The 14,596-nt window shown below is 36.6% G+C and overlaps 1 protein-coding gene across 2 annotated transcripts in view; it reads left to right on the top strand.

Moving 5' to 3' along the window:
• LOC109546944 (lachesin) overlaps positions 1–14,596 on the top strand; it is a 143,846-nt gene that overhangs the window by 116,174 nt on the left and 13,076 nt on the right. For both annotated transcript variants that reach the window (XM_048668379.1, XM_048668378.1), the window contains exon 3: positions 4,783–4,967. In XM_048668379.1, coding sequence (XP_048524336.1) covers positions 4,783–4,967 — 185 coding nt within the window. The remainder of the gene's footprint in view (positions 1–4,782; positions 4,968–14,596) is intronic.

Below are 14,596 nucleotides of genomic sequence, written 5' to 3'. Positions count from 1 at the left end.
CCTCCCCTGCTGTGAAAGCCTCTTGAAGTAGGCAAAATTGTGCAAAGAAAGTCTTTGAGTTCCTGACCACAAAGCCGCCAAATATCGAAAGCTTAATAATTGTTAAGAGGCGCACTTTCTTCTCGCAGCTCTTTAGCAACTCTTTGAAAACTTTTAATTGCTGCGAAGTTTCGGCAGCGAAAATGCAATTAACCAAACTAAATTATTTGTCGAGAACGTAAGTGTTGTTACAATTCGTTTCTAATGGGCGACTTTCGGCACGAAAGCGAATACAAATTGGGGAAAAAATTCAGCTTTATAGTGAAAAATCGAATCAAGTTTTCAAAATTATGCACTTTGTGGTCTTATTAATTGGGAACAAAGAACTGGAGCTATTCGAGTCCTTCATTAACTTTGCGAAGTTAAGCAGTAAAATCCATAGCGAATCGCAAAAAGGATTTTGTGTGTAACGGCACTCTGTCTTCATAAATACTTAATCCTGTCCTGAGCATATGTGAGTGCATAATTAAAAGGCTTACAAGAAAGCTTATGGGGTGGTTTCGAGTCTGGAACGTGAGAACGCACGGAATGACATTTTAGTGCTTCTTAGTTTCCCAGCCACTGCACATGCATTCTGGTGAAATGCTGCTACCGACGTGTGAAACATTGATGACCTGGAACCGCCTTTTTCCCATTAATACAAATCAGCTATCGCTGAAGCACATTATTTGGGCTTTCGATTAAAAAAACTGCTATTTTGTTTTTTAGCCGCACCACGTTTTCATAATTGTACTGGATTGACACACATTTATTTACAAATTGTGTATTTGAGCTTCCACTTTTTATAAAGATGCTTTCACCACAATGTTTAGGCAGAAGGTTGAAGTTATTCTCTTTTTGCGAGGGAAACTTTGTGACAAAACCAATAGAAGCCGCATTAAACCCGCCCACCTCCAGCCTTAACATTGTTAAATTATACACATTTAACTTTCAACCAAATAAATAATGTGTGAAAATACGAGACTTTCCTTGTGTTACAACGTTTGGGATGATAACATCTGCAAACATGTTCGGTGTTCACTCACATTTCATTCAGATCTTGCTTAATTTGGCCTAAATCCCTTTTCACAATTCATACGTGTATGATACACATTTCTTTTCGCACAAATAAATCCTTGCCCTTCTTGCAAAAATTATTCCAAACTACACGAAATTGAAATGTCTGCTTCTGAAACAACAATATCATTTTATAGTACATTTACTTAATATTCGCCTATTACCCAAAGACCTTCGTTTCTTGAACAAAAAGGAAGTAATGGCAGTATTTAAAGCCGCTTTGTTCCCTGCACGGAACAACAAATTTAGCTTCCCGTTTTGAACATAATCTTGCTGTTCATAGAACGGAAGTAATTTTTCTTTGTCGTTCCTAAGATACATACCGTCTTTATTAATACTTGAAAGGGAAATAATAATTCTGCTAGTGGCTTGTTTCTTAGAGACATTTATTAGTTTGCCACCTAGACAGCAAGCTTTATTAGGGCTTTTATATTTTTATTAATCCTCTAGGCTCTTCATAATTTTTCCAGTAAAACTAAAAAAAAAAMACGTTTCMTTAARTAATGCCCGCTGAAGCTAAAAGCCCTGGTATTTTTCKGCCAGTTATTTTTGTATTCAAACTAATGCTAAATCGATGTATGCAAAATCAAAAAATATGTCGGATAAAAGCAAAAATAAAGACTTGGAACATAATCCCCGAACGGATTTACTATATGAAAACAAATAAAGGGAGTTAATATTATTGTAATTGCTTTGTTGTTGAATCAGCGCAATGCATTGATATTAAACAGCCAATATTGAAAGCAGATTTATTTTACATGTCACAACAAACGAATTGTTTGCCTTGAAATTGAACAAATACTGTCAAAGTTACCAGCTTCGAACTGTTTCCGACTGATTGCAATTTTTCAAAATTCGCTCAATACGAATTTCATTTGTGATTTATGGCTTATCTATAATTGGGTTCATATTTACCTAACTTTACTGCAACCCAATTGAAAAATCCACTCATTGATGATTCGGATTAAAAGGGATGATCTTTCTGCTTTTTTATTTCGATTATATTGCAACTAAATGCATTTGATTTATTAATTAAATCCCGAAAATTTAACTCACATTTTTAGCAGTTTCGCATAAACAGTTCTTGGCGACTTCCGGTGCAACAATGTTCGTTATCTGCTAAAACCATTTGAAGTGTTGCAGTTATTTAAGGAAAGATTCCCTTCAGGCTTTAGACCCGCCATAATTATCTGCAGCAAACTGAATTTATATGAATTATCCGCGTCAATTGCCAAACACGCCTTAATTCTTGTTCCTTTGCAAAAGAAAAATGTTTTAAATATCAAATTCCCCACCAAAAAAATGCTAATTAAGGCAATTAAAAAAGGAAGCAAACAGGGTTTTTCAGTGGGCATTTAATTAAAAAATTGAAATGAAACAATTTTTCATTTCCCTTCTGGATTAAAAGCGAATAAAGAACTAAAGAGTTGAGATCTGCTGATTAAAGTAAGCATTTTTTATACGCTCACGGCTTTTATTTTGATCTTTTAAGCATATGTCACGGAATTTTACATTCAGCTTTGAAACCATTTATCACAATTGTTTTGACAGGTTTTCAATTTTTTGTCGTTGTTGGAATAATTGTTCATTTTTGTTGAAACATGAGATTTAATATTTTTCCGTGCCCGAATTCCAGCTCTGAACGGTGAAGAGGACTACATATTTTTACTGATACCTCAAAAAAGGGTTTGAGGTAAGGACTTTATATTTTCACCATTGAAAAGGCCATTAAAAGCACATGTTTCGGTACAAACACAGCTCAGGCATAAAGTTACATTTTTATCGGCGGTTTTTACAAAGTTCAACATTAGGGTATATCTTCCCAACCATTTGAGCCAGCAAGATTATTTTTCCAACACCGCAAAGAGTATTGAATCCATATGGTTCCACGCGCAACACTAGTTATAAATTTTTGTTCATATCTTCCAAACCATTCACACCAGCAATATTACTTTTCTAACACTGTAAAGAACATTAAAATAATCTGTTTTTACGTGGAACACTAGTTAGCAAATTTGAGAAATTTACCCAATAAAAAATTATCTAGTAGTACGTAGTTCCACAGTTTTGCTAATATGTCTCATCATTTAGGCCAGCAGGCTGAATTTTACAATACCGAAAGCAGCAGGCAATAGCTCACTTTCACCCTATAACCGTTTCAGTTTTACCAACATGAAATAATTTAAATGTTACTCAACCTTTTTCCCTGTTTTACTGTTCTGACTGTGGCCTATTATTAGTTGGAAAATCAAGTTAAAATTCTGAAAAATAAAATACAGGATAATGGCGACAAATAAATCTAGGACGAAGTAAATTGTGAATGATAAATTATTTTTCCCAAGGCGGGACTAAAACCGAGAAAAGCCTAACGCTCGGAAAAGTAATGGCTCGTCTGGAGAAATGCTCGATGTATCATTTAGCGCTTTTGGACTAAAGGTACATTTTTCACGTAATCATCCTGGATTAGGGCCTGTTGGCAAAAAATCTATTTGTTACTACGAAATAGATTGCCAACTCTGCTGAAAGTGTAAGGAGCGATGGGATTAAATTATTTGCTATTTGTTCTTACTTGTAACTACACGAAACGCCTATAAGTGGAATAGTCATTTATTTGACTCTACATGGGATTGTCAAATTGCTAATGAGGATTAAAACTGCAATAAGAGTGCAGAAGTGAACAGAGTGGAAATGAAACCATAGACAATTTTCCAGTGCAACTGTTAATAATGGCATTAAATCTAGATTAGCAGTGAATTGTCGTCAACATAATGTACATTTAATAGTGCGCGATTCAAAGAAAAATTGTTTTGATCTACACGAACCTTTACGTGCTAATATCACATATGGTGAAGGCAAAATCAACTTTGAACTTTCCATGCTTTCATGGATATTAAGTATGATAATATGCGTGAAATTCCATTATGGCAACGAAAAACTTGACGAAGTGAGTGATGACTTTAAACACGTGAAATGCTAATAAAGACGGCCGAAAAACAAACAGCCAGCCAAGTCAGGATTACTTGGCTGACTTTCGTTATTTAAGTAACAAATTGCTAAGATTAATATCTAATTACTTTTCGGCAAGGAAATTAATACTTCGGAAAGTGTTCGGCCGATTGGGGCAATCGCGTCCTATCTCCGTTACACTGTATTTAACGAAGGATATAAAAGTTCCCAAACTTTAAAATTTCCTTACCTACAGCTATGAAAATGAGGAATATCGAAAGATCGTCGATATCAATTTACTTAATTAAGTTACTTAAGCAAAACTTAGCTGATTAAATTTTCAAAACTTTGCTAAAATTCTATCGACTCGCTTTTGCAAATGGGAGCCAATTTGTAAAGGAAATTTGGTTTATTTAGTTTCTCGCTTTTAAGATTTGCTCCACTCTAATTAGTTGCCTTCTAGTACACGGTTGCAGTTTCCTTCTCTAATTCAACTACAACAAGCTTTTAGTTTTCGAAAGTGCTAATTATTTGGTTTTGCTAAATATTGAAGCTTCAGCTTGAAGAACGTGTGAGCACCTCTGACTTGCGTATTTTTGGGGGCTTTAGGTCGCAGAGAAAGAATGGATTTTTTCTTTTTTCAACAATTTCAAGCACTGACCGCGACGTGCAAATATTCAAACATGTTACCCATTAGACAATATTTGGAAAATTAATTTTTATTTTTTTCTCTTGTTGCAGGTTTTTCAAGTTTTGTCAGCTCAACGGCACAAGTTTCCGTCGCTGGCGTTCCGACAAAGTCCAAACTCACTGAATCGAAGCCGCAAAAGCCATATTTCGATGACATCGGATCGAAAAATGTAACTGCAGTTGTGGGTCAGTCCGCCCTTTTGAACTGTCGTGTGAAACATCCAGGCGACCGAACCGTAAGTTAATTTTTCCCGAAAAATCCTTGAAGGAAAAATTCAGTTCGCGGTGAGTAAACGCCCGTGCTGTCAAAGTAGGTTTAGCCATTGGATCAAATTTGATTCCGTCTCTGTGGAACTTTTAGCAAGATGAAGGAAACAGTGAAATTTTCCCACAGGAAATAGGCTGGATGAGCAGAAAGGCATGCGGGAACATGTTACATGTCTTTTACATTTTTCGCTATAAATAAGCGAGCAATTTTCCACATCCATAGTGCGAATATATTCCTCTCAGTTTTTACGATTTCCAATTTCCTGCTTTGCGCCCCTTTTGATATCAGGCGAAAGGCAGCTTGAAAATGATGGCGACATGTTCGAATCACTTTGCCGGATGTTTAAACGCTCCCGGTCACATTAGCACATTTATTGTTTTATTAATAAAAGCCAGTTGCGTAAACTTACGACTCCCCGGTTATGTGTAAGCACTTATATGTAGGCCGCAAATATTTCCCCAGAGTTTTGTTGGCGAATGTAGGCATCTTAAATAAATAGCAAAACGATTTAGGAAACTTCCCGGTGGGTAAGACTTGTTTTTCTCAACGCAACTCCCAGTAGAACACGGGAAATTGCCAAATTATCCCCGAGGAAATACTGGAAGCTGAATGCCAAGGTATAGGAAAACACGCACTGTTTGCTTTCATTATATCTACATCCGGAAAAATTCGGTCAAGTCGCTTTCAAACATGTACTATAGATAAAGTCCGCAAACCTTCCCAAGTTCTGTTGGGATATTTCCTGGACACTAGAAGCTCATTTCCAGGTTTCCTTTCAATCAACAGGGAATTATTTGAATGAAGCTTTCCACTAATTTGCCAACCTTGAGAAATTCCTTTAGCAGTTTACCGCCTTCAGATGGCAGGATTATTTCGACACAGGAAGATATTCCGTCTAATTTAGCATGCTTGTGTTACATACCGCCGAGTAATCAGGCTTTCTAGCTTGCACTTGAGAAAATCTTCCAGTGCATAATATTCCGCTAAATTGACTTTCGGATAATCGCGTAAGTAAACTCCAGTCGAAAATGCTGTTGTAATCATTTTTCGTCCGGATTTACCCAAAAACCTTCCAACTTTTTACAGCTGCAAAGTTACAAGAAGAGAAACTAAGCTGTTCTATGAGCGCAAAAAGATGCAAAGGCGTAGCGCTGAGCCAAATCTTCAAACTGATGGAAAAGTTCGCAGAGGCAATATCGGCCACTTTCAAGGACCCAACCAATAAAATATATTTATTTTCATATCATCTTTCGAATGGCCAGTTTCAACAAAGTTCTAAGCATTAAAGTTTTGAACAAAAGCTCATTTGGACCACATGAAATTGTATCTCCAGCAACAGTGTTCTTTCGAGGTCGGATTTTCGACCAATAAAAGCAAACAGTTTTCAGTAGAATTGATGGCTTTCCAGCTAAAGTAGCAATTGCGTAAATCTGCACAAACTCTCATGTATGTAAATAGGTTGCAATCGATTCCAGTCCAACGTTTTAATAGTCTACAAGGAGATTGACCAGTTGAACAACATCAATCAAAATGAAATCAGGAAGTTTTTAAAGCAATTTATTCTGATCAGAAAATTACCAGGACATTGAAATGAATTTCGCATAGCCGCTAAAGGTAATTCCTTATTCGAATCGTGTCATATTTCGTAAGTTTGGGTTAGATTGCATGGTAGATATCATGCGAAACACCACAACAAGATATAAACTTCAATGTTAACGACTCTTTTGACAGAATCCTGAAATTATGCCAAGGCGAGCACGGAGATAAACAAATTAGAAAAGCGTTCGGATTACATGGCACAGAAAGCGATAAGCGCGAATGCTTAGAATTTCCCGAAAATTATTAAGTCGCAGTTGGAAGCATTTAGAGGCAAGCTGATAGTTTTTAAATCAAATTACTGGGGCAAATCCGGGACTTAAATGGTTCTTTATTAGGTTGACGAGTTAAATTTGCCCGTTTTCAGGGGGCGGATTATATAACAAAAATAGTCACACAATTTATTATTGCAATGTATTTGTTTCCTGTTGATTCTGGGCTTGAAGTTCCGCAGTCGAAAAAGTGTAGATTTGGAGCTTTCGAACACAAGTGCCTTAAAACGGGGAACTTTTCACACTGTTTACCTTGAAACTGCCCCAATTTAAAGGCGATGTTGAAACATAAAAAAAGGTAAAGTAGCGGATATTTCCAGTTTTCTAAGCAGTTTTTATATGCCGGAAGCTCAAAGAAACACTGAAACTCCTCGCAATCTTTACCTCAAATCGAAATGTTAAAAAGTACAGATTTCGAACTTTTCGACAAATTTTTCATGTGCCAGAAGTGGGTAGAGGCGCTGAAACTACAGCCTCATATATCTGGAAAAATGTACGTTTCCAAACTACTTCCACTCTTCAGCCTAAAACGTCACCAACACCTTTTCCACACATTTCACCTTAAAACTTGGCCAATTAAGACACTATTTTGAAATTAAAAAAACCTGGATTAAGCGCAGTTTTCCGCTTTTCGAGTTCAGTTTTCAAATGTGGGAAGTTCCTAAAGTGGCTAGAACTGCAGCCAGAAGGATCCGGAAAAGTTATTGTGTGCAACCTTCTAGATTCTTCGCTTAGGAACGGGCCGAACATGAGCTAGAAGTAAGAGCAATTTTCAACGAAGAAAAGTCAAGATTCAGGGCTCTGTTTTCAGATGCCACACTTCATCAAACCGCTTGAACCACGGCTCGAGATCTCCCGGAAAGTAGGATTTTTCCAGTCCTTAACAGACCGAAAAAACAGAAGGACTTTCTCCGAGTACATCGTTTTTTTTTTCGAATCTTCCACACTTTTGACCTCACTTACGTGAGTACTTAAAGTCGGATTATAAAATTCCGAGAAACAAAACAAAGCAGAGATTTCAGGGAGTCGAACACTTTTTTCGCATGACGGAAGTTCGTAAAGCCACTGGAACTACGGCCAGATTTTTCCGGGAAAATCCGTTTTCCCGAACCCTCCACCCTCTCCACTTTTGAGCGAGCCCAAGTTCATAAAGTGCTGGAACCACGTCCAGAATTCTCCAGGAAAGCTCGTTTTTTTAAACTATCCACGGACTACACCTACTACTACCATGTGAGCGATCTAAAATTTCAAAAGACTGAACAAAATGCAGACTTTAACTTTTCAAATGCGACTTTTAGGTTCCAGAAGTGCTTAATAGGATCGAAGCAACAGCCGAGTTTACTTCCGTCAAATCGTCTTTTCAAACTTCTTCGTTTCCACACTCTTTACCTCAGCACATACTTAATTAAAGGCATATTTAAATTTAAAAAAAAACTGCAAAAAGCACAGGTTTTGAGCTTTCAGGCTCGATCTTCAGATGCCGGAAGGTTCGCTGCAAAAGCACTGTAACTACGGTCAGAGTTCTCCGGAAAGGTTAATTTTCCCTTCATCTCAAAACAGACGAATTAAGAACCAATTTTAAAACGATTTTACCCCGGAAATTTTGTTCGGTTATTCTCCTTCACATCAGAATGTACATACTAAAAGGCGGATTTTGAAATATAAAAAAACTGCAGATTTTGAGCTTTTGTAGAGAGTATGGGGCAAGTAGATAAGAATCTTCTCCACACTCTTCACGTTGCAATACCCCCATTTAAGAGCCGATTTTTAATCTTCAAGCAGCTGAAAAAGTGGAGATTTCAGTATTTCAAATGCATGAGAGTTTCGTTGCTTTCCTTGCTTCTCTGCAATTGAAATGGTGCATTATTTGAGACATTTTAAGCGAGTATAGTTTTCGATAGTTTTAGCCAATTTTTTTGAACTCAATGCTTAGTTTTTGACCCTAAATGCATAAATCGTTTGAAACTTAGATAAGAAAAATACCGTCACCTATATGCCAAAACTGTTACTAATCACATACCCAAACATTTAAACAATTATGGCGAATTATAAAATTTCAAGCCAATTCTGAAAGTAATTTTCCTTACATTGAAAACTTATTTAAATTGTAAACTTACTCCGAAACGCTTTGTTCATTTCAACGAAACGCAGAAGAACACTGAAACCATTGAAAAAAACCGTAATGGCTAATGTTCGATTTTCATTAATAAACCCATCTGTTCGCAGACCATTTTCGGCAGGCAACGCCATTCGATATTAATTCCTATCTTCGATCAGTAATAAAAATTCTTTCGCCAGTCGTAAGAATGCCAAACGATCTAAAAGATCTCATCAGTTCGGTCAAACGGAAGTTATCGGTTTGGTAATATGCCCGAGGAAATTTCTGTTATAAGAGTACATAATTTAACGAGAGATTTAACAGAGAAAGTCAATTTCCCGTCGTAGATTCATCTGATGGTACTAAACACTTAGAAGTTAAGTTTCGTCACCGACTATGCAATTTGATCAAATCTAAGAAAGGTATGCATTCTATCGCCATGTATTTTAATGTATAGTAAATATTTCCTGTAACATTGGTGAAGAAAAATGGAAATACTTCGGGAAAATGCCGGTAAAACTTGCAGATTTCGATCGGAATTTGCCATTTAATAATCGTGAATTGAAAGCTAGTTAAATATCAATAATATGTTGATCATCGGCTTTTTGTACCGCTAAACTGGGTTGGAAGGTTATGCACGGTCTGACAAGGCCCTATTTTCAGCAACAAAAACTTTTTCAAAGTAAATTTTCACGGTCCCTTTAGGCGCTCTTCACCTTTCTTGTCGCTCCTAACACAAAACGCTTCATATCCATTAATTTCCAAGTTTTCGAATGGGATGACAATAAATGATTGTTTCGCCACAATAGGCTCTGCCGAATTGAGGCCTTTCTTTTTATTTCCATTAATTAAACCTGAGCCGGGCATGATTTTCACTCGGCTATTGCGAAAATGTCGATGCTCACATCATTTTCTGTTCGATCGATTTTGTACCATTAAACTGCTAAAAACAATCCTTGATTATTTATTCCATTGGCAATAAATACACGAATTAATTTTCTACTCAGGCAGTTTTCTGCTACTCCTTTTCTTTAGTTTACCGCCTTTACTTATAATAAATGTAAATAGTAACCGAGGATAAACAGTAAACCATTGAAAATGTAATTTTAGCTTTGCATATTTTTACCTATTCCTATATAGAAATACGCAAACATGGTACATCTTCCTTGTGTGTTCGTTACACCCCGCATTTTCATGAGGGCGAATTCTTTTTAAGGCCTCCAAGGAAAGTATGCATAATAAAGTGCAAAGCACATATGGATTATTTCTGTGGGATAAAAAGATTTGAGTTTTTTTTCGAAAAAAATCTAGTACACTTCCGGCCAAGTTCCATCCGTGTGTTTTTTGAGCTCAAGTCAAAGTTTTTTTTATGGCATATACAGGATGATTCAAAATTGGCGTAATTTCTTTTAAGGGGTGATAGAGGCTCACTTGGGGAGTACGAGAAAAGTATTGAAAATTTTTCTTGCGAAAATTTCTAGAAGATGTTAACAGTTGAAGATCGAATTTCAACTTTGTTATTAAGCATTATTTAGAAGTTGTTCCATGTTTATTTGGCAGCATATTGGAATACTTAGGCATTCAAAAAAAAATACGATCTATGCTTCAAATTACGAAAATTTTTCATATCGGAAAAGTTCTCTTCTACAATTTTTTAATGACAAGTTACAGCTGCAATGATTTTTTTTGTTATTAACAGATGGTTACAGCTGGATAGCCCTTGTCAATAATAACAATAAACAAAACTGTGCTTTTTGAAATCTTCCACACTCTTCAACTCCGAACTCGCGCAGTTTACAGTGCATTTTGTAATTCCAAAAACTTAAGAAATGCCCCAAAATTGAGCTTTCTTTCGAATGCATTTTAGAATGCCGTATGCACAAAGGCGCAAGAACAACTTGAACAAACTTGGGGGTTTGTAAAACCTCCCAAAAAGGTTAAGTCTTTTGATATAAGAACAAAATTCAGCAAAACGAACCAGATTATAATTATGCCAGCGTTAGTATTCTTAAAGTTTCCTACTCGACGCAACAATAATTTGCAAGCAAACAGGGCCGCAAAGTTTTTCACCGAAATTTACCATATGAAAGCAATCAATTTTCCAGAGAGAAACAGGACGACACGTGAGCAATTTACATTTGCAGCGAATTGTTGGAATCGTTTAGGGAACACACCTTCCTGCAATCCTGCAGTCAGAGATGTCGTGTCGTGCTTGTTACTTGAATAAGTTTCTGGAATGTGCGAAACAGCAAGTTCCAGTTGAATACATGGGCGTAGGCAACTGAACTTTTAAAAATTCTTATAGAGGTCCAGAAACAAAACCTGCAAAGGAAATAGAAAATTCTAGAAATTATTTTAGGTCAGTTGGTCTTCGACAGTTAGGGCTGGCAGAAGGATACTTTACTTAAAAAAAAACCCTATCATTCTTCTACGACGTGAATTCACTTCCAGTATTTCCTGTACTCCTGTGCATAAAATTGTATCATGTTCTTAAAATACAGGGCAAAACCTCACTGTTTCACATCAGCAAACAGAATAAGTAAGTGATCCCTAATGAGGTTGAATTATTGAGTGTGTTTTCCTGTATAAGTTGTAAATACATCAGCGTACTCAAAGGATATAGAAGGTGGCAGCGTACTTAGAAAACTCGTCAAGCAGGAAAACTGCGAGCTGTCAAATGCATTTATGCCCACATTGAAACTGCAATATCACACGGAATTTGCCTACATACATACCAATTGTATTGCGAAGAGAGTGCAAAATTACTCCCGTGGGAAATATCTCATATGGAAATAGGTTGCACGCACGAGGGATGCATATACGGTATGTGGTGGTTTATATACAACGATAGGAGGATGATTTTTCCAGCAATTTATGGTCATTGAATGTGGTAGTCGAGGGAAACTCTTCAGGAAGGAAATTTTTGAAGTTTACGGGTTTTCAACTCGAAGTACGCAAAGTTTCTCAACTGAATTTGCTGCTGAAATAATAATTTCCAAACACAACTAACCAAGGGGGAGAATTTGAGTATTCGCTTGAATAATTGCGGTTTCCAACGAAAATCGCCAAATGTGAGCGATTTACTGCCAGGGTATAAATGTAGTGTGCGTCAACCAGAGAATTAGATACGAAAGCGATTTTCCCTTTACCGGCTTAAAGCATTAGAGATTGACAATCAATTGGTTCAGCAACGGAAAAAACGCAATTAATCATAATCCTAAAATGGAACTGTTTTAAAACGGCTTAAGGATTCAGGAAAAATTCCAAATGAATGAGTCTGAAGCAATAAACTGCGGCACTAATAGGTGTTTGCACATCGAAACTATTCGTGCAAGATCTGCCCAAAATACGAACCACTAATATCACCACACTAGAATTTCTGGTCTAATCTAAAGTCAGTAAATTTCGTCCCTTTCAGGCTGCGATTTCAATTTCGAGCCTCGGCTTAAAGTAAGTTCAAAGCAGTTTAATCGGGGGCTTTTACCAAGCCCAATTTATTTGGTAATTAACACAAGAATAAGCCGGCCAGATTTAGAGTAAGGATTATTATCAAAATAGGAACGGACAACAAGAGGCATCCAGGCTAAAGCAAACGGCATTAAATTTGAATCAACTTGTCCAGACGCACAATTTTGCCATATTTGCATCAGCAGATCATTTGCATACTTTCACTGTCTTACAAAGACGTTTTATCACAACGTTTTGGTTGGCAGTATCACCCACCATTTTCATGGTCTGATTCAAACTTAGTCTTGCAGCAAGAGACTTTTAAATAAGGGTCAAATTAAATAAAATTAAAAACTTTTGCGTTTCAATTTTCTTCTCATATCTAAGGGCTACGGGGACAGATTTAATGCAGTTCAATATAGACTTGCGCTTTGAAAGAGTCCTGCGGGAGTCTGTTACATAAAAAAATGTTACAATTAAAACGGAATTCCATATTTCCCCATTCGAAACAATCCAACATAATAAATCTACAAGCAAAAATAAATTTTCCTACTTTCGAATTGCAAACCCGTCGCTTTCCTTCGACGGTCATAAATTAGAGCGCTCTAAGCGTTGCCAAATTAGACGTAACGTTAGCTCTATCACTTTCCGTTCCAAATTGGATTTTAATCGGGAATTTGGACCGAATCCTTCGTGAAAGTATGTCGAAATCGCAGTAAATAAGACAATATAATTTGCGATCGGTCTCTATGCAGCCGAATCGGGCTCTACCCAACTGCCACTCTGGGCTTATTCTGCGGCAAAGACGAACATACTAAGAACAAATTGGTAATTTACTGACAACTAATAAGCAACGGATTAATTAGTTTGAGAAGCTTAATTATATTAACGGATTTTGTGCTTTAATCGTAAATCTTATACAGATGCAATTCATGTCAATTTCATTGTCTAACAGTTTCTTATGCAGAAAACTTCAATCCAAATCCAGATTTTAATAATTTTTGTTTTAGAACAATTTTTAAACTTTTCGTTCTATTTAACGATTCAATTGGCTAGTTTCTCATTTTCCTTTGCTAAGAAAAATATTTTTTGATTTTCACACTCTCTTATCTCAACTTACTGCTAAAATTCCGGAACATTTTGCGATTTAAAGCAAAACTGACCCATCAAACATGACCTGCATCTTGTTCGAATTGGTGATTTGGCTATTTGAGTGTTAAATAATTCCAGAAATTAAATACCGGTTTGCAACAGTTATTCCAAACGAGCCCAAAGGCTAATTTACATGTTTAACAATGCGAGCCAGCAATTGAAATTTTATTCCATCGGAAAACTTTCAATAGAGAATACGTTGGCTATTTTAACGAATCGACCACACAATGCCCTGCTACATTGGTGGCATAATTTTTGCCCGTCAATTCTATATAATTATTCGCGCAATGGCAAGGGAAATGATGGGCCAATGAACTTGGGGAAAACAAAATTAATTGGCACTTTTTCCTGCTTTAAGCTTTGTTTACTAATTCTTTAGCGAACTTGCCTAAAAGGCAAACGAAAAAAAATTCCAGGCTTTGAAATTTCCTTTTTCGTGTCATTCGTTTGTCGAAAAACAGCAATCGATAATTCATATTCACTCTGCCAGTAAGGGACTTTTATCCGCAGCTTTGTGTTTTAATAACTCCTGTTTGCCACGTAATTATTCTCGATGGGAGGACAATGCTGGCGAAATCCACATGTATGATTAAAAATATAAACGGGAACCGTTTGTCTGGAAGGAAAATTAGGCCGTAGGGGGTCCAGATAAAGGAAAGCCTGTTTGATGGACCGACAACATAGACAATAACGGTGGCAAATTTTCCTTTGAAGGATCTGGCTGAATAGTACTAAGATGAAAGGTGTTGTAGTTGTTAGTGGAAGTTTGATGCTTTCAAAGGATTTTCTTTAGTATTTCGATTTGGAAGCTACTCAACCTCAAGTGCCTGGAAGGTTTTTGTAAACGTTTTCGTCTAGGACTTGATGGGTTTTCTTTGCATTCAAGCTCGATCACAGATGGGTTGAAGGAATAACTGAAAGTTTTTCACCTAAAAACCCACATGGACGTAATTGAATGTGCACTTGTTTTCAATAAAATTTTTGTCAAGAACATGATAAGAAAACTTATTTTTGGGCCAAAGAAGTGACGTG

The sequence above is a fragment of the Dendroctonus ponderosae genome, unplaced genomic scaffold (genome assembly GCF_020466585.1).
Source record: "Dendroctonus ponderosae isolate FM_Combo_2020 unplaced genomic scaffold, Dpon_F_20191213v2 Dpon_F_20191213_7, whole genome shotgun sequence".
NCBI lineage: Eukaryota > Metazoa > Arthropoda > Insecta > Coleoptera > Curculionidae > Dendroctonus > Dendroctonus ponderosae.
This window is presented reverse-complemented; position numbering and strand designations above follow the sequence as displayed.